This window comes from Lampetra planeri, chromosome 20 (genome assembly GCF_965212315.1).
Source record: "Lampetra planeri chromosome 20, kcLamPlan1.2.h2, whole genome shotgun sequence".
Taxonomy (NCBI): domain Eukaryota; kingdom Metazoa; phylum Chordata; class Hyperoartia; order Petromyzontiformes; family Petromyzontidae; genus Lampetra; species Lampetra planeri.
Genome location: NC_136126.1, coordinates 4,792,576 through 4,809,871, shown reverse-complemented (window position 1 = coordinate 4,809,871; position 17,296 = coordinate 4,792,576). Strand labels below are relative to the sequence as shown.

At 45.2% G+C, this 17,296-nt stretch overlaps 1 protein-coding gene across 1 annotated transcript in view; it reads right to left on the bottom strand.

Moving 5' to 3' along the window:
* Positions 1-65: 65 nt before the first annotated feature.
* Positions 66-17,296, bottom strand: part of CAMSAP2 (calmodulin regulated spectrin associated protein family member 2) — a 40,625-nt gene continuing 23,394 nt past the window's right edge. Inside the window, exons 7-15 of the mRNA XM_078603325.1 lie at positions 17,072-17,171; positions 16,556-16,628; positions 13,081-15,562; positions 11,005-11,144; positions 8,548-8,774; positions 7,657-7,753; positions 5,047-5,168; positions 4,004-4,122; positions 66-3,595 (exon numbers count right to left, since the gene is read on the bottom strand). Of these exons, the coding sequence (XP_078459451.1) occupies positions 3,242-3,595; positions 4,004-4,122; positions 5,047-5,168; positions 7,657-7,753; positions 8,548-8,774; positions 11,005-11,144; positions 13,081-15,562; positions 16,556-16,628; positions 17,072-17,171 (3,714 nt within the window). The 3' untranslated portion in view covers positions 66-3,241. The remainder of the gene's footprint in view (positions 3,596-4,003; positions 4,123-5,046; positions 5,169-7,656; positions 7,754-8,547; positions 8,775-11,004; positions 11,145-13,080; positions 15,563-16,555; positions 16,629-17,071; positions 17,172-17,296) is intronic.

Here is a 17,296-nt window from a genome sequence, read left to right as displayed (position 1 = left end):
GATCTAACCCAAAAAAAACTGTTGTGGATGATATTGGTCGCGAAAGCCTAGGTGTGAAACAGAACAGGAGTTATCTCCATGCTTTATTAAGAGTCGTAAGACTTGCTTAAAATAAATATACAGCAGTTTACACCAGTACCGATGACATACAGGCCTTGGAGAACAGTAGTGTAAAACCCGGTGGGGGAAGGAGGATCGGAAAAAGCACTACAACGGTTCTTGGCAAACCCAGCAATAACACTACCTTATCATCTTGCCATTATCAGATCAGTGCATACTGCACCTATGTACACAACTATTCACCCTCAACATCCTCGCATCATCATCATTCACCTTGGCATCTCAAGTTCAATCTATAAATTATAAAGTAATGTTTTTCCGCATGCATTTAAACCAGTACACCACTTGCTTAAATCCCAAAATGAGTATCTTAGCAAATGAAAGTCTACTCACTTCCTCTATCAATACAGACCACATTTTAAGCGTTCAAATATAATGACACCAAGCCCCCCCCCACTCTCACCCAATAAAAAAAAGCACATCTTCAATCGGACACGCACAAACACCACCAAAGTAATGAATCTCATTTAAGAGTTTGCAAAAAAAATTGCCAAGATTAAATACATCTCTATAAATAATATACTGTACTAGTGCATTGTTCGCAAAGCAAGCAACTCGCGTTCAGCCGGTTAAAAGTGACAAAAGGAAATTTAAACGACATTCACCCCAATTCCAGTTTCATCATTGGTCAAGATAACTATGCAGCCAACTGAAAAAAAAATGGAATGCCTTTTGCACTTAATCAGATATTAAATTCAAACTTTTACACACAGGAAGATAAATCAACATTTTTTAAATTTCATTGAACTTTGTCCTTTTGGCTACAAAACATTTACAAGCATTAAGTCACAACAATATGTATAACTCAATTAAAGTATCCGTGCCAGCGCAGTTTGTTCTCCGCTTTCATAAAGTGTCATTAAAAAACAACATCCACCGGAATGTGAGTGTTTTAGTATTAAACCACACGATACAAAACCAAGCGAGTACACTCGGCACCTTGGTCCGCAACACTCACATTCTAAACACCTGTCACGTTGCACAAACACATTGGTGGGCTCGTACGACGTTGTAAAGTATTCAACATGGCTGGCGGTATATGGAATACGGCTGTCCTATGTCATGAGAAATTTTGCCTTGGAAATATTGTGCTGGTATCACGCACACACGTGGTATTTAGTGTATTTTTGCTGTTGGCAGTGTTATTTTAATTGCAAATGGATGGTGTTATAGACGGGGGTAGAGCGGTGGTGCCGTGGTTAGCATACTGTGCCATGAACCCGGCTTCCTGAGTTTGATTCCTGGCTATGGCCAACATAGGTGGTGAGTGATAATGCACTGACGAGCATGGTCAAACATTCCTATATCCACGTTGCATGTGGATGAGGCCTTAATTCAGCAGCTAATTAACAAAGGGTGGAAACATAATTTTTAATGTGAGAATTAAATTATGTACACAAGCCACCAGCCAATAACAACACGAGCGAACCAACAGATCATTTATCATCAGTGTCCCATTCGTGGATCCAAAGTAAATTAAGTGCATACAAAACAAATACCAATATTTTCAAACACAACACTTTGTAAGCTTATATTTGTGCACCACCGTAGGGAAAGTTAGGGTTATGCAATTGGCCTGACATGATGTGGAAATCAACCAAATAATCAAGTTCCATGAACTGAAATTATGTAATGTTGGTATGTAAATGAAAGAAAATCAAACGGCGATAATTAAGTGACTGGGAATTCCTCCCCAAGGTCATAGCATATACACATTGTAATGCTTTATTACAGGTAATGGTTGACTATCTTTAATTGAACGTTGAATGCTTTAAAAATGCCCAACTTCCTTGCCTTGGGGGTAGTCTCCAACGAAAAAGATGTTCAAGGTCCATTGTTAAGCAGCTCTCTCCAATGATGTCGTATATAAAAAAGGAAATGTGCATGAAGTATAGAAATTGTCTTTTTGAATGCAGGTTTCATTGTTTTTCATTTTCTGCACATAAAAAAATGCCAGTTTATGTACATGCATGAAATGCAATGTCATGGTTGAGCAACTCTTGGATATTTCAAGAATGAAGTTCAGTTTGTATGCAATCCAATCATAAACATCATCAACTGGCTCACAAAAAACCCGCCAGTAAATCTATTAAGCTATTATTGATAACAGGGCAGTTGTATATTGTCATGCATTTTTAATGAGTACTGGTTTTATGCTATTCGTAGGTTAAATGCATGTGCTATCCTATGTCTAAGCCCTATAAAAGTACATTATTATCGCCACACATCATAAATGTTCCTGCAATAATCCGTTTATATAAGAAAATGTCACGTCATCCTCACATCCCATACTTTAGAAGTGTTTGCAAATTAATCCCATTGTTCACGTGCCAGCAAAAAAAGTAGTTTTGTAATTTTTAGTCTACCGTAAGGCACACCCCCAAAGCAATTTCAGTACCAAAAATGTGATTTAGTTAGCTGTGCTCTGAACGTAAATATTTATTCATCGATTGGCAATGTGCAATTACAGCCAATTACAAGACGTGTCATGTTAAGCTCCTTAAAACCAATGCTAGATTATCTTGCCTTGCGAGTACATTTCTTAATTTTTGATTACCTCTGCAACCGCAGACAATATTCCATCACTATGATCGCTTGCTCTGGTTTGAAACATAATTCCATACATTTTTAAAAGAACCAGAATATTCTCCTTGAACTGCTGGCAGGGCCTTTGACATGAAGCACCTTTATACCCAATTCTACATTTTATATTCGGCTTTGAAAAAGGCAAAAGTAATTCAATATCCAGTCGTTTTTCTTGATACGAGAAAGTTTTCGGTGTCGACACAAAGGTAAATATCACTTATAGCTACACGAGGCAGTTCAGTGGAAATTTCAAGGTTTTTATGGCCAAGGCAAAAAACGTCTCTAACCCCTAATTTGAATGTAAAGCTCAGATGGCAAAAAGTCTATCGAGGAGGCAGGTATGTATCCCATTGTCTCCCTCCATCTAACTTTAAAAAAAACCCACAATGAGAAGTCATCTTTCTCAGCCCATGGCAGTGTTGAGACACCAATTCTGCTAGGAACTCGGTCGCCCTTCGGAGGATAAATACAAATGGCCCGTGGTGTCAGCGTGTGCAAGAGTCGATTGAATGAATACGTGTAAATCCTGCAAGGATCAGGGCTTGCCAGGACCCGGCTTCTTGCTGGCAGTGGCGGTGGAAGACGAGTATGTTGGTGTGGTGGGGATGATGGTGGAGGAAGGCCGGCGCGGTTGCCACAGGTGGTTCTGGATGGTGAAGGCGTCCATGCTGACAGAAATGGTCTTGGCGGGGATGGACGTGAACTGCTTGCGGTCCGAGCTGTACTTGTAGAGGCGGTCGAGCATCTTGGCAGACACGGCCTTGGGGCCGAAGCCCGTCACGCGCTGTATCTCCTCCGTCTCCGGGAAGAAGGCGTAGAGGGCACGGTACTGGCAGCCGGCGTCACGGAACAGGATCATGTAGTGGTTGGCGTCGCAGCGCTCCAGCTCCTGCCAAGGTCAGGAAAATCAAAAGGAAGCTTTTGCGGACGAGCCTAGCCAAAGTACAACTCAGGGGGACTGCCTTGGCAGTGGTGTAAAGGGCATAAGGTCGAAAATACTTTATCATCACCGCCGTCAATAAAGTAGCTTTGTTTAGGATTAGAAAATAACCATACGTCAGTTCAATGCGTTCTTTCATGGAAACTAGAATTCAATGTATCCACACACTTCTTGTGTTGTGCCAACAACTCGTATTGGCACAAAGTAAGATGTATAAAAATATTTTCTGAGCTCTAAGTAGAGAAATGAGGTACAACACCAAATCAACAGAACTAACTCACACAATGCGATGTGTAAAATAACAAGCTGACAATTATAAACTCCCCACGTGAGAAAATTAACACCCTGGGGCCTTACCTCGATGACCTTTTGTTTTTGCAGCTCATTTACTTTGCCGGCGAGGCAGCAGTAGGACAAGGCGTTGTGGATGATGTGCTTGTTGGATTTGGCACTTGGCTCCTTGTACAGCTTTGGACCTGCATACAACATAACCGCAATTAAGTTGTTATCTGGATCTCACAATATAAGGGAGAGCATTCTACGTTTGGAACCCAAGCCCCATTCACATGATCCCATTTGGCACCTTCATCTCGACTAACTCCACTCCGACAGCAAAGCACACTATTTTTTGGCCTGTTTATATAAAGCCCTTCGTCATTCCACTTCTGGATGAAGGCCTGCCCATGTCATGTCGGTCAAAGCGGTTGTTGGACCATATTTCACTATGCTGGTCAGTACGCGTTGGTGAAGGGGTGGTCATTTACAGAAATCTGCCCATGGATGTTAGCCATGACCGAGAAATGAATTCAGGTTCCTGCGTTCACAGCACAGTGCACTAACCATTCCATCATTCTCTAACTTACCAATGCAGAATATTTCATTCGCACTGGTTCCAGTAGTTTGCTCACTGTGACATAACATGCAAGCGATAGAACACCGATGCCAATGGAGGCTGGGCGGTCAGCCCCAAGAATAACCAGCCTGGTCTGATCGCACCGACACCATGGGTGTCCCACACACTCTTGCCCCTGACATCACTTCTCGACCCGTGCCACACGGTTACGAGTCGGGTGAAGGACAGCACCCGTCGTGACGTCACGGGGCCTAACGTGGGAGTAAGGTGTGCACATCTTGACGTCACTTGTCAGAGTGGGAGGAGCGGGGGTAGGAGGGGGGGACAAGTCCACAGAGGCTCATGAAGTATCGAGACATGGATTCCCGCGCCGGCAGAGGCTGCTTCCCGGTGACACTGTAAACAGGGCAAGCGCCACTCATCGCTAGGAGAAACAGATGTTGTCCTTCCCCCGCACCTCAGATTAGCACGTTTGGCTACATACGGGGCATGCAAGAAGTTCAACATACATACATGTGTCCATGCAGAGAGGTGGGAATTGGCGCACCTGTGTACTCCCCACCAGACACGTGGGATGACACCTGCGAGGCGTTGTCCCAGTCCTTGTCTGCAGTCGGGCTCTCGCCCGAGCCCGCACCGTCCGCATCCAGCAACTCCATGGAGCCAGACCTACACCCGCGTTCACATTCTCAATTCTAAATCTCGTCTTACATTTGTAATGACAGGGTGACACCTGCTGGCCTGGAAAGGGAATCACGGGTACGGTTAAGTAACAACCAATCAGAGAAGGAGGTGTATCTGGGGCAAAGGTAACAGGTGGCGTTAGCCGTGATACTCCGGGAACCTGCTCGAAGGTTCCACGAGAGGGCGTGGCTGGAGGCGGGGCCTAGCTACGCCTGGGGGGATATAAGGGGGAGCGGACCCGGGGCTTGGGGTTCGTGTGTGGGATCCTGGGTCCTGGCTGCGTCGCTGCTCGCCGACATCTCTCTGTCGTCCGGCCACGTGGAAGATCTCCTGCATGGTTTCCATCGTCATCATCGTCACGCCGCCAGGCAACGGCATGGCTGAGTGAGGGCGATGGGACCACGCCGAGTGATCGGCTGTGTGTGTCGCCAGTAGACGTGTTAATACCTAGAGTTATACTCAGTGTGAGGAAGAGCAAGTGTTGGCCTGTGTTGTGCCCAGTGTGAGTACTAAAGAAGTACCCTCTACACGACATGTCACGAAAGCCACTCAATACACATTTGTTAATAATTGACTATTCCTATAAACGAACACACTGCGAAAACAATTACATGACACCTTAATATAAGAGTTGTGAAATATAACTGCATTATTACGGAGGTGGACATACGAGGAAAGTCGAGTTCGTGTTTTGGTATTATCACTAAGGAATATTCTGCTTGAAAGAAAACCTAAACTTAAGATTTGTTAGAATGAAATGCAGAATATTTATATAAACACACTGGAAACACCAATTATATTAACAATAACAATATTCTGAAGGAAAATATTGGATGCTTTCCAACAAGCGAGGTGTGGCTTAGCCAAAACTCGTGGATACATAAAGCCACTGATTTTAATCCATTCTTATACTCAAGACGTAACCATAGAATCTTAAGTGTGAGAACCAATGGCATACCAGTTTTACAGACTACATGCTTCCACATTTCCACTGATAAGAGCGGACACAACTCCACAAGGCAAATAAATTATAAACAATACAAACGAAAGGGCAAACAAGACATTATGAAAGTGAACCGTAACGACTCATCGAATTTCTGGTGGAAGGCGCAGCAGCGAATCATTACACACTGGATATAAATAGAGAGATGACTCGCACAGCAGACTGCTTGCAGAATTACGACAGCTAACAAAGTGCTGCAAAGCCTTTGTGTTCTAGATTTGAAGCTTTCGTGACTTTGAAGCTTTCGTGATTCATACTCTTAGGTTTTTCGGTAAAGTCACGTTTTACCTACGTGACTTTACCGAAAAACCTAAGAGTATAAAGCCTTTGTGCTTTAACTGGTGGTGTGCATTGAATCAGAATACAGTAAACCTCGTTATTTCGGTACTTGATAATTCGTAATTGGGGATTATTCGGCATGGCTGCGCTCTCGGCACTTCTACAGTATTAGCAATTCGCCACGAGCCAAATTGCCGTACCGAACGGTCCAATTTCGGCATACACGTGGAGCGTCGCCGCGCGCCACGACCAAAACAATGACTCAGTCTGGTGGTAGCGCGCACGGTGAGCGCGAGTGCGGACCTGTCGCTTGGGACTTTACCTTGTTGATGCACTCTGTGCAAGCCAACCCTCTCAAAGATGTCGTCTAAACCTACATCATTAAGTAATAGAAAGGGACTGAAGATACAAATCCAACGTTTCGGATAGAATTGATGCAGGTGTGTGTCAAAGGCGTATGGTGTGCGAAGAGTTTGGAAAACAAATTTAGAAAAGAAAATTATTGGGGCAGGAGGCACCGGGGAGTACCATTGTACATAATTCAGAATATTGGATAATCCGGCAAGGCCAGAGCCCCCATGTGTCGAATTAACAAGTGTTTACTGTATTTAGAGTGCAGGAGGAATCCGATGAGCTATGAAGCTTGTTTTCACAGATGTCCAGTAGTAGGGGTGGGTCAGCAAGTTACACCAACAAACATTACAAAAAACAACGATAGGAGTGCAAAACAGAGAAAAGTTAAGCAAGTCACGATAAACAAATATAAAATATATAAATATAAATTGCCTAAGTACATAAATTGCTGCCGATGTGTCAACACCAAAAGCAAGCTTGGAGGAAGGCAGGAATACAACAACAAGTCCCAGACCACACCAAGACAATACACAGCCCCCCTATTAAAATTTGAACTATCGATAGATACATGGGTAAAGAATCAAAGTTACCAATCACATTTGCAGTGCCTCCCCTATTACAGACCAATTTAGACCTGATTGGTCATCCCGTGCCCTTATAAATCTCAACGGTCACCTTACAAAGTCCCATCACAAGGGAGAAACACACAAAGACAATTTTATTTTGTGCCCGTATTGAAACGGCTGTACGCCGTATGGACCAGAAAACTCAATTTCCCTGTACGGGTTCACACGGTATGCATTAGCAAATGTGGCTGTATGCAGGCTGGCGCAGCACCTGTTGGGACGTCGGGAACGGCCACCCTCCGGCTCGCTGTTGGTTGTGGAAACCAGGGAGAGGCTGGATGCCGAGTGAAACCTGTTGAGGGCGCCACCTGCATGCGGGAGCAGCAAACGCAGCACTTAGGGGAGCCGCCCCAACCACCACCTTCTCGATGTACAGTGGGGGTTCAACGTCATTGCCGATGCTTTGGAAAAATATTGCTCGTGCCAAACAGGCCATAGGTGTGTCTCTCATTGTTCATGTTTTAAAAGAGATCACGTTAAAACAATGCAGTAATGGGACATTTTTATTGTTGAACTGGTGGATGCCTTGGAAGGTATTGCGTTTTGAGATGTCTAATTCAGACGTGTTATAACATCAGATTGTGTTTTATTGTGAGCTTGATTAAAGCAATATTGTTTGTGGACACCATCTGTTTGAGTTGTATAATTTCTCAGCTGGAGATTAACAAATGTAATTTCTATGGGTCAGTATCCACAGACAGACAAGTTAAATATCCAAAGCAATGCTGTATTACAGTACATAAAAAAACATACAATTGCAACATAGAAGCCTTAATTTTTTTTTACGTGAAGCACAAATGCATTCCTTTTGAAAAATCCTTCCATAAGCCAACCCTAAACATAACATTTTTTGTTATCTTTAAAAGCTTCATTATTATTTTCTTTAAATTGGCACTGCACAGACATCAAACTGTGCCTGGGCATATATTGCTGGACTCTCGTATTTATCCATGTATTCTATCATCGTTTACGACAGCACGAGTAAGGGCCTGGGTTACACGCAGTCTATCTCATATTTCAAGAGAAAAAACTGTGGCTTGTAAAGGAAAAGATCAGCACTGCGGTGACTGCGCAGTGGCTGAATCTTTTGACAGCCACATACCGACCGCGGGCTTGAAAGGCGACAGGCTGGCACTGCCGCCCTCTTCGCGGTGCGCCGACTTGGGCCTGGGCTTCCTGATCTTGGCCTTGGCGCCTTTGGTGGCCTTGGTGCGGGCCTGGTGCTGCTCCCACTGCTGGTCCTGGTGGCGACGCCGGAAGACCTCGCGCACGTACTCGCGATCCGCCTTCTTCTCGGCCTTCTTCGCCTCGTCCTCCTCCGCCTTGCGCCTACGTCACACAATCCCGGCAAGATGCCGTGGCCGAAGGCTTCGTGCAAACGTTTTTTTGAATCTTTCAATTATATGTTCGGGTTGTCACCGCTTAATTTAAGAAGCTATGGACAAAAACAATTATGTAAGAAAGTGTTCTTCTTGGTTCTTTCGGTAAAGTCACGCGGAAGGGAAATAACGGCTGCTTGCGTTGTGGCCAAAACGTCGTGAGAATTATTTTATTATGTTTTATTTATATTATTTTATTATTTCCCTTCTACGTGACTTTACCGAAAGAACCAAGAAGATGAATCCCTGCAGTCACGAAAGCTTTAAATCGAAATAAGAAAGTGTTGTACTCCAAAGTCACATTCTGGCAAATGTGTTTGGGACAATGGCATCAACTCACGCAAGCTATTTAAAGAGTTAAAAACAAGTCTAAATAGTGTTGATGACATCTGAGATATGTACTATCCTTTCAAATTATGCACCGATTGCAAGCACAACTTTATTCAAATTGCACTATCAGTGTCATAGTACGAGATGAGGTGGTTCATTCAGAACTGTTGCATACGCCGTGTTCGAGACGAGGCCCATGGAAGGAGATATCTCATAACTTCTTCTAAAATCACTTCAATTGGCTTTTTATCTACAATACTACACTGAAAGGTTTGACCGAAAGGCAAACTAATATTCTGTATCCTCAGAGCTGAATGGGATTTATTTATTGTGCCGTTATTGGTAACAAGGCTTACACAATCAACTGATGGTACTCAACAATTCTGGCTCAATGAATGTTAGTCCGCAGGTTCGAACTCGGCAACTCCGTGGTGCCAGCTCAAGTTCCTGACCCTGACTGAACCACTTGGCCACCCCTCTAAAGCTGAATTTTTCCTGTAAAATTTGCTTTAAAAAAAGCTATTATAACCACCTTACTCAGAAAAGCAACACAGTTTACACGTGTGCAAGAATGATGTATGTTAAACTTCTTTTGCACCGTACGTAGCCAACCGTGCTAATTGTAGGTGCGGGGAAGGACAACTAAATACTGCTATTTATCTAAAAAGAAAACTCATCAGTATAAAGTTTTTAACCCCCCCCATCACCCACCCAATTAAATTAATAACAATAAACCAGCAACGCTCAAGTCAAATGTTAGTAAATGTGTCTGCAAATCGACTCCGGTTTCATTATTAGCCCTTACTTGGCTGTGAAAAACGTCATGCCAGAGTAAATTATTTCTAAAACTGTGGAGTTTTAGCAGAACCCTACCATGCACCATTAGGTTGTGGTTAAAGGTCATTCCAAAAATGTATGTGGCCAATAAAATCCCGGCGCAATAGGAATGGTTCAAGTGCTGCTTAGAAGTTAATTTATAAATAACACAGTAACAGTTCATCACGATTCCGACGGGTATTAAAAAGGTGAATGGCAGCCTTCTTTTCCAGGCCGTTTCAATCCCCTGCACTTCTACAATGAAAGATGTCGATTGTTCATGCGAGCACATTCACACCCGCCAACCAAAACTAATCCCCAAATGACCTCACCGCTGCAAGCCGCCCTCTAAGTCTGAGTTAAGTGGCCCATTAGCGAGCACAGATGACCCATAACGTTTGTAACATGCGCATCTTGGGTAACACTTCAACGTAGATGTCTCGGGTAAACACAAACATAATTACAAAGCAGATGTGGACGTTTCTTATAAACGGAAACACAATAACAGACATATATGCATTGTTTAATTATTTTTCACATTAGTGACTTTATTTAGAGGCCTCAAAAAAGCTACCTAATATCAGTGCAGTTACAACAGTGTGTGGTTGAAACATTCCAAAAGGTAACTTTTGTGGGTGGCTAATTTTAGTTTCGGCAACACCAACTTCACTACTTAAGCGTGTAACTACCTCCCTTGGCACAAACATCAGTCGGAAAAACACAACCACGTTTCTGTAAAGAGACTTACATTTTCAGCAGAAAATAAATTAATGGCCACATACAGTAAAAACACAAATCCTTGAAAGAAGCCATCACTGCATCACTGCTTCATAACACGACAATGGCTGGCGTGTGGAGTGAGATACACTGAAACTATTATCCATGACGAGAGGACCTTTGATCAACACCACAATGTATTCCCATAAAATGCACTACGGATGATATGGAGCTGCCAAAGTGGTGTGGCGCGGTGTGCTATGTTCTGAAAGCGTGTCAGCCCTTCTCCCCCGTCGCGCCCGCAGAATTCTCCGTACCTCTCCTCCTCTCGCTTCTTTTCAACCTCTGCCTCCATCTGTAGCTTCTTCAGGCGCGCCTCCTCCGCCTTCTTCTGCTGCTTCTGCAGGAAGGCCGCCTTCTTTCTCTCGCGCTCCTCTTCCGTGGGGCCCTGGTCTCCCTGAATTGGGTACGCGCGCACGCAGGCAGACGCGTCGGGCACTGAGGCACGGTTTTCTCCATGAAACAAACGATGTGTCACCGGGCCCCCGAATACCGTTTGGAGTCATAAATATCAGAATTCAAGTGAAGATACAAGCTGCGAGAGAAACATGCCCAGACAGTTTACCAGACAAAGTTAGGCAAATTGTTGAAATTCTTCAAACATAATTTAATACTTTTTTTCCCAGAGCTTTTACATTGTCTGGAATTGGCTAACGTGAGCATTTTCCGCCACTGGAACACATGCTCATTTTATTGTGCCATATGCGATGGTGCATGCCTGTAATCCAGTGCTTTTGGAGGATGGATCACTTAGATTTGTGAGATTTCAAAGATATGCTGGGTTGGGAAATGGCTACAAAAATAGCAGTATAGAAAGTGGGTTTGCGAACCCCTCCAGTTCAAAGGAATTATCTCCTCTTACAAGTGGGGTTTTCTTCGGCGTACTCCTGTTGCCTCCCACATGCAAAAAACACTCTTACTCTTAGGTTTTTTTGGTAAAGTCACTTTACCGAAAAAACCTAAGAGTATGAATCCTTGCAGTCACGAAAGCTTCAAATCTACAAAGAACACTCATCAAGAATTGGCTTCACATCCAAACGCAAAACCCTTTTGAAAGACTCTTGAGCGGTTGATCTTACTATAATTTAAACAAATTTAGGGTTGGATTTTGCAACTGTTTTTCTAAGTTTTACACACAGTTACATTGCTTTGGCTTGACTGACCTCATCCCCCACCTGCTGCGGGACAACAGAAGAACACATTTGCTAAACAATTCCTACCGCACAAGTTTTAATTACGAAGCTCATAGCTGGTTAACCACGCACCAGAGAGCTCTTCAAGATTATTCCCACAAATGGTATTATCTTAAATATGCAACGATAATAGGACGGCGTGGGGTGGGGAGCGATTACAAATGCAATCATGCAGTCGTTGAAGCAACATTGTAATTATTCAATTATGACACGACGATTTCCACATTTCTCGTCTGTACAAGTTCAGTTCTGATACAAGTAACACACGCTTACATTACACTGGTGGGGGGAGGGGGGGAAGGCAACGGGAAAATTCTGATACAAACACACTGTAGATATAAGCACACGTGGCCTCGCTCCCAAGGGGTGTGTTTATATCCAGCTTCTTCTGTATAAATAATAAGACAATCAATAATGCGCGCAATGTTGCAGACTGAAGACTCAATTCTGAGGAGCGGAGCTGAGCTCAGGGTTAGATCACATCGCGAGGTACGGTGAGACTCAGTTAAATGTCGAGCAGAAGAGATGCGGCTTTAGATGGTTTTTGAACAAAGAAAATTATCGATCGTTACAGATGTGAAGAGGGATTGCGTTCCAAATGACGGGGGCCGCGACGGAGAAACGACAAGAAGCAATTACAGTCCTTTGTCCTGGGAGTTTCAAGGAGAATGAAACAATATCAATCTCATCTCTGCCATCCGCTGACTTCTTTCTAGGAAATCCTGACCGAGTCTCAAGACTCTTTGTCAGAAGGGTCTCACCTGTATGATGTTTGGAAAAGTCTATTTGAGCTCTTTCCAAGCAATATTCAAACACTTTGATAAGAGCACCGACCCAATTAGTTAGTTAGTTAATAATTTAATCCAATATACTTCATTTTGGCATTCAAATATGACCTCCCTGAGGACGCAGTGATCCAAGGTTAGAGTCAAAGAGCTGCCTTAATGTACTGGCATACTTTGAAAACATGTTGAGCAGCAGAGGGCAGTTTGACAAATCAGTTGTTGTATCACACTACTCACTTTCACGAACCCACGCCGACCAACGTGCTGAAGCAAGTTCAATAACCCCCACGACAAGTATGGCGTGGGGATGCCCTCATCCAGCAGCGGATTGACAAAAGCCTGCACGCACACATACCTTAAAGAAGAATCCCAGCGCTGCCTTCTGCTCGCCGTCTGTGGAATAATCAGCAGCATTCTCCGCTGCATCATCTTCCGACAGGAGCCCCTCGGGGGTGTTCATTCCGGACAGGTCCACTTCAATCAACCCCACTGGTCTCTGGGCGGGAGTCCCGACCTCTCTGGCCGGGCTGCTGGTGTTGGAGCTTGCCCTGCTTCCTCTCAGTTTGACCGGCGATCCTTCCATGGACGATTGATTCTCCATGGCGACAATGCTCTGCACTTCCTTGGGCGAAGGGGTTTTAACGACGGGTAACGGCTGTCTCGGCTGCGAAGGTGCCAGTTCGAAGTCCACAGCCTCCTCCGCTTCATCGCGTTCATCCTGTCTGCCCGGCGCCAGGTTCAAAGCCGTTTTGCTCGGGCTCACATCCCTGGAGTCAATGGTGGACTTCCCGCTGGAGACCGTAACCTTGTCACTGTCAGACTCGGCCTTCGACATGGTAGGGGACGAAACTTCAGTCTCATCGTCGCCAAAACAGATGGTCGAGCTGGTCTGCATTCGCACTTCGTTGGGCGCGTATCGACGGCGGTGCCTGAGGTTATCGACGTACGGCTGCGGGCTGAGCACTCGTGCCAGGGAGGGCTGCGGAGACTCCTGGGGCGGACCTACGACGGAGAACCTCAGCTCGTTGGGTCGCGGTGTTGAGTTGTTTCTCGGGCTTCGGAGCTGCACCCGCGCCGGGGACTTTGAAAGGTGGCGGCGAGTCGGCGTGCGATTTGCCGGAGATCCTGAAGATGCGGGCGACAAAGAATAGGTGTCGTAATTTTTCTGCGGAAGCTTCGCCTCAGCCTCGGCCATGGCTTGCTGGCTGTCCCTCATCTGCAGCAGGTGCTCCTGTTGCTGGGCCATTCGCAACATCTCGCTCTGAAGCCCACGCAGCGTGTCGTTGAGCTTGTAGATAGAGCGGCTGTACTCCCCAGAATCTGCCTCGCCTGCATTTTCCCTTTCCAGATCCTCCTCCAATGCACCGGTCACCTCAACTGGCAGACCATCTCCATGCCTGCCGGACTCATCGTAATCCCGCGGCTCTGCGGCCCACGCACCCATCATCTCTTCCGATTCTCTGTTATCTCCAAATGCTTCTGCTCCAACAACTTCTCGGCTTTGCCTAGACATGTCTGTCACCGTGTCGTCTTCGGCTCCACTGTCCACCGGCGCCTCCAACTGGGTTCTGGCGGGCAGCATTTGCTCGCCGCTGCTCTCCGACGAATCCCCTCCGATGCCTTGGGGGTCTAGACGGTCCTTCTTGCCTCCTTTAATAACATGCATGAACGCCTCCTTCCCAAACTTCTGCCTCTGCTTGGCGCACAGAGCCTCCACCTGCCGGCGCTGCGCCTCGATCGCCCGTCGCTTCTCCTCCAGCTTCATCTGCAGCCGAACAACCTCCGATGCCAATGGGTGATTGGGAGGGGACCCCGGCTGCTGGTCTTGCTCGGATTCTTTGGACAAAGCTTGGTTTCTGTGACCCCGGCTCTGTCTGGTGGCGATGGTGTGAGGATATCCGTTCTCCGAGCTGTCCGGGGTTGACCTCAGTGAACTGCTCACGCTCGACTTGGTCTCCGCGCTGTTAAACTTCCGAAACTTCCTCTCGGCAAAGCTTGTCATTTTGACGCCCGAACTGGAAGACGTGTTGCTCTCAACGCTGGGACAGGGGCTTGGGCTTGGGCTGGGGACTGGAGAGCTCAAAAATTCACTCTGTGCTCCTTTCACATCTGTGTTGTCGCTCGACTGAGGTTTCCCAGAATCATCCACGTCGGAATCAACCTCCACAATGCTGCCTTTTTCGCCATTCACTGGCTCAACAACCGGCAGGCCAGCCGCCAGGGCTTTCTCGGGCGTGTCATAGTGACTGTTTAACACAAAGCTTGCCCTGTTCGCATCAGGTTGACTCCAGGCGTCCGTTGAGTGAAGGTAAAATCCACCACCTGCCTTGCCCTGGGGGTGGGCTGCTGCTGCCTTGGCTGGGGAATTCACCCTCCTCAACACCGGCAGTGACTGGACATCGAAGCCGTCCTCCGCAGGCGACATGTTCCGCACGTCAGCACTCGTGACTGGGGCAAACGTGACAGATTTATCTGGGAGCTGGCTGCTCGCTTTCCTTCTGAACGGCACGGAGGAACCGTGCTCCTTCATCTTGCCGTCGTCTTCCGACTGTTCGCCCTCCGCCCCCAGCATGCCATTCGCCAGGTTATGAAGGCCCGATGCGGATTTTCGTAGGAGGAAGTCACCAATCCTCATCTCGGACGTTTCCAAATCGTCACGGGATGCCTCCCTTCCTCCGTCATCTTCTCCTGACATCAAGTCCGGGGATGCCTTTCCAAGCCCCCTGCTTGGTCTTTTTGCCAAGCTGTCCTTGCTGCGAGATTTTGGCATGGCCTTAGAGTCATCACTCACTCGGTCATCGAACTTGATTTCAAAGGAGACGGACTGCGACATGGGCCTGTTGAAATGAACAAATCGTGTTATTCAAAGGTAATATTAAATATGGGCGCGCAACAAAGGACCCGCTGCTCTCTTAAACGACAAGATATTAATTGCCAAGGCAACCTGAGACGTGCAATGAAATATAATGTGTGCCCTAAATAACTGACGGTAATTACACTAATGTGGATAGATGTCATATAAGCAGTACACTTAGACTTTGTAAAAACCATTTAACGAGTACACAGCAAGGCATGAGAATCCCTGATCCATAGAATCCTGTTTCGAACATCACTAATACGAAGTGCACAATTAACACTTTTGTCAAAAGGCCAAACTGAATTTACTCAGATTTACATTGTCATGCAAACCCTATACAGCTAACTTATTGATAAAATCCCCCCCCCCCCCCCATCATATTCGTCAATAACACTGCCTTAAAAGCAACAAATATATCAAAGGCAACTTCTCGGGCAATAGCCATTCTTTATAGATGATTTTGCCGTTATACATTTCCACATGATAAGCCACTTTGTTGAGCTATCATTTGTGGCCAGGTCACTTCTGAAAAATAAGTTCATAGCTCAGTAGGCTTTACCTGGTAAGATAAGTGATTTGTTTACCTTTCCTTTCCACTCCTATTGTGTTTTTGTCTTGTTTGTTGTTGTAACGTTCTAAACTGCCCCTACTGGACATCTGTGAAAAAGAGCTTTATAGCTCATAGGATTCATCCAGGATAAATAAATATTCAAGATTTTATAGCACATCTATCAGTGTTATTGACGAACATGTTGAGTTATTTTTGCTGTGCTTGTGCACCCCACTGCCAATGCAGCTCGCCAGCCACATAGTCTGCGTAACTTATTTATCGTCAAGCTTGCTTTCACAATCATGTTATAGTAGATAAAACAATCGGTTGACTTGATTTGGCTCATTGCTAGAGATTACAATAATCACCCAAACGCAAGCAAGTGCTGGTTACAGCACCAACATTGACTTGTGCAAGTCTTACCTTTGTTTGACATCTGGTAGCAAAGGAGCTTGGTCCAACATGGTCAGTGATCCAGACTCGAAATTAGGCAGTGCTGAAACGGAGACACGTACAATTACACTCCTACTAAGTATTGAATGAACCACAGAAATAATTTCTGACAAAATGCTATTTCGGTAATAGTTGCAGCATGTGAGCCTATGACCAAATCACCCAGAATGTCCAATCTTGTCAAATCTCTGATACTTAGCAGTGTTGAGACTTAATCGTGCTTTGATGGGTGACAATCGAGCACTGCCAGGTGTTATCGGCTGTGTGGTGAAGCATGGATAAATAACTCCATGACCCACACAGCATCCAGAAATGGATTTACACAGGGCTCTGTAGCATATAAATAATCAAGCTCAGCTTAATGTCACAAAGGAGACATTTAGACAAACACTTTACGTTAGCATATTGTAATACTGGCATTGATTGATATCAGAATGTAAGCAATCCGCAAAACGTGACGTGCCGTTTCACTCGTGAATCTCTCACCATCAGTGGAATGCTCGAGGGGTTCCCTTGGACACACAAACTCTGGTCTCACCACCTCAAAGCACCAGAACAACTCGGCCACAAAAGCCATGATGTTTGTCTGAAAAATCAAAAGGAACATATATTTTGGTGAAAAAAAACATATTTCGCAGCTTGAATGAAATTATGAAGGTATGTGTTTTTATTACATGTTTGTGTATGTATGTATGTAGAACTTCTTTCACA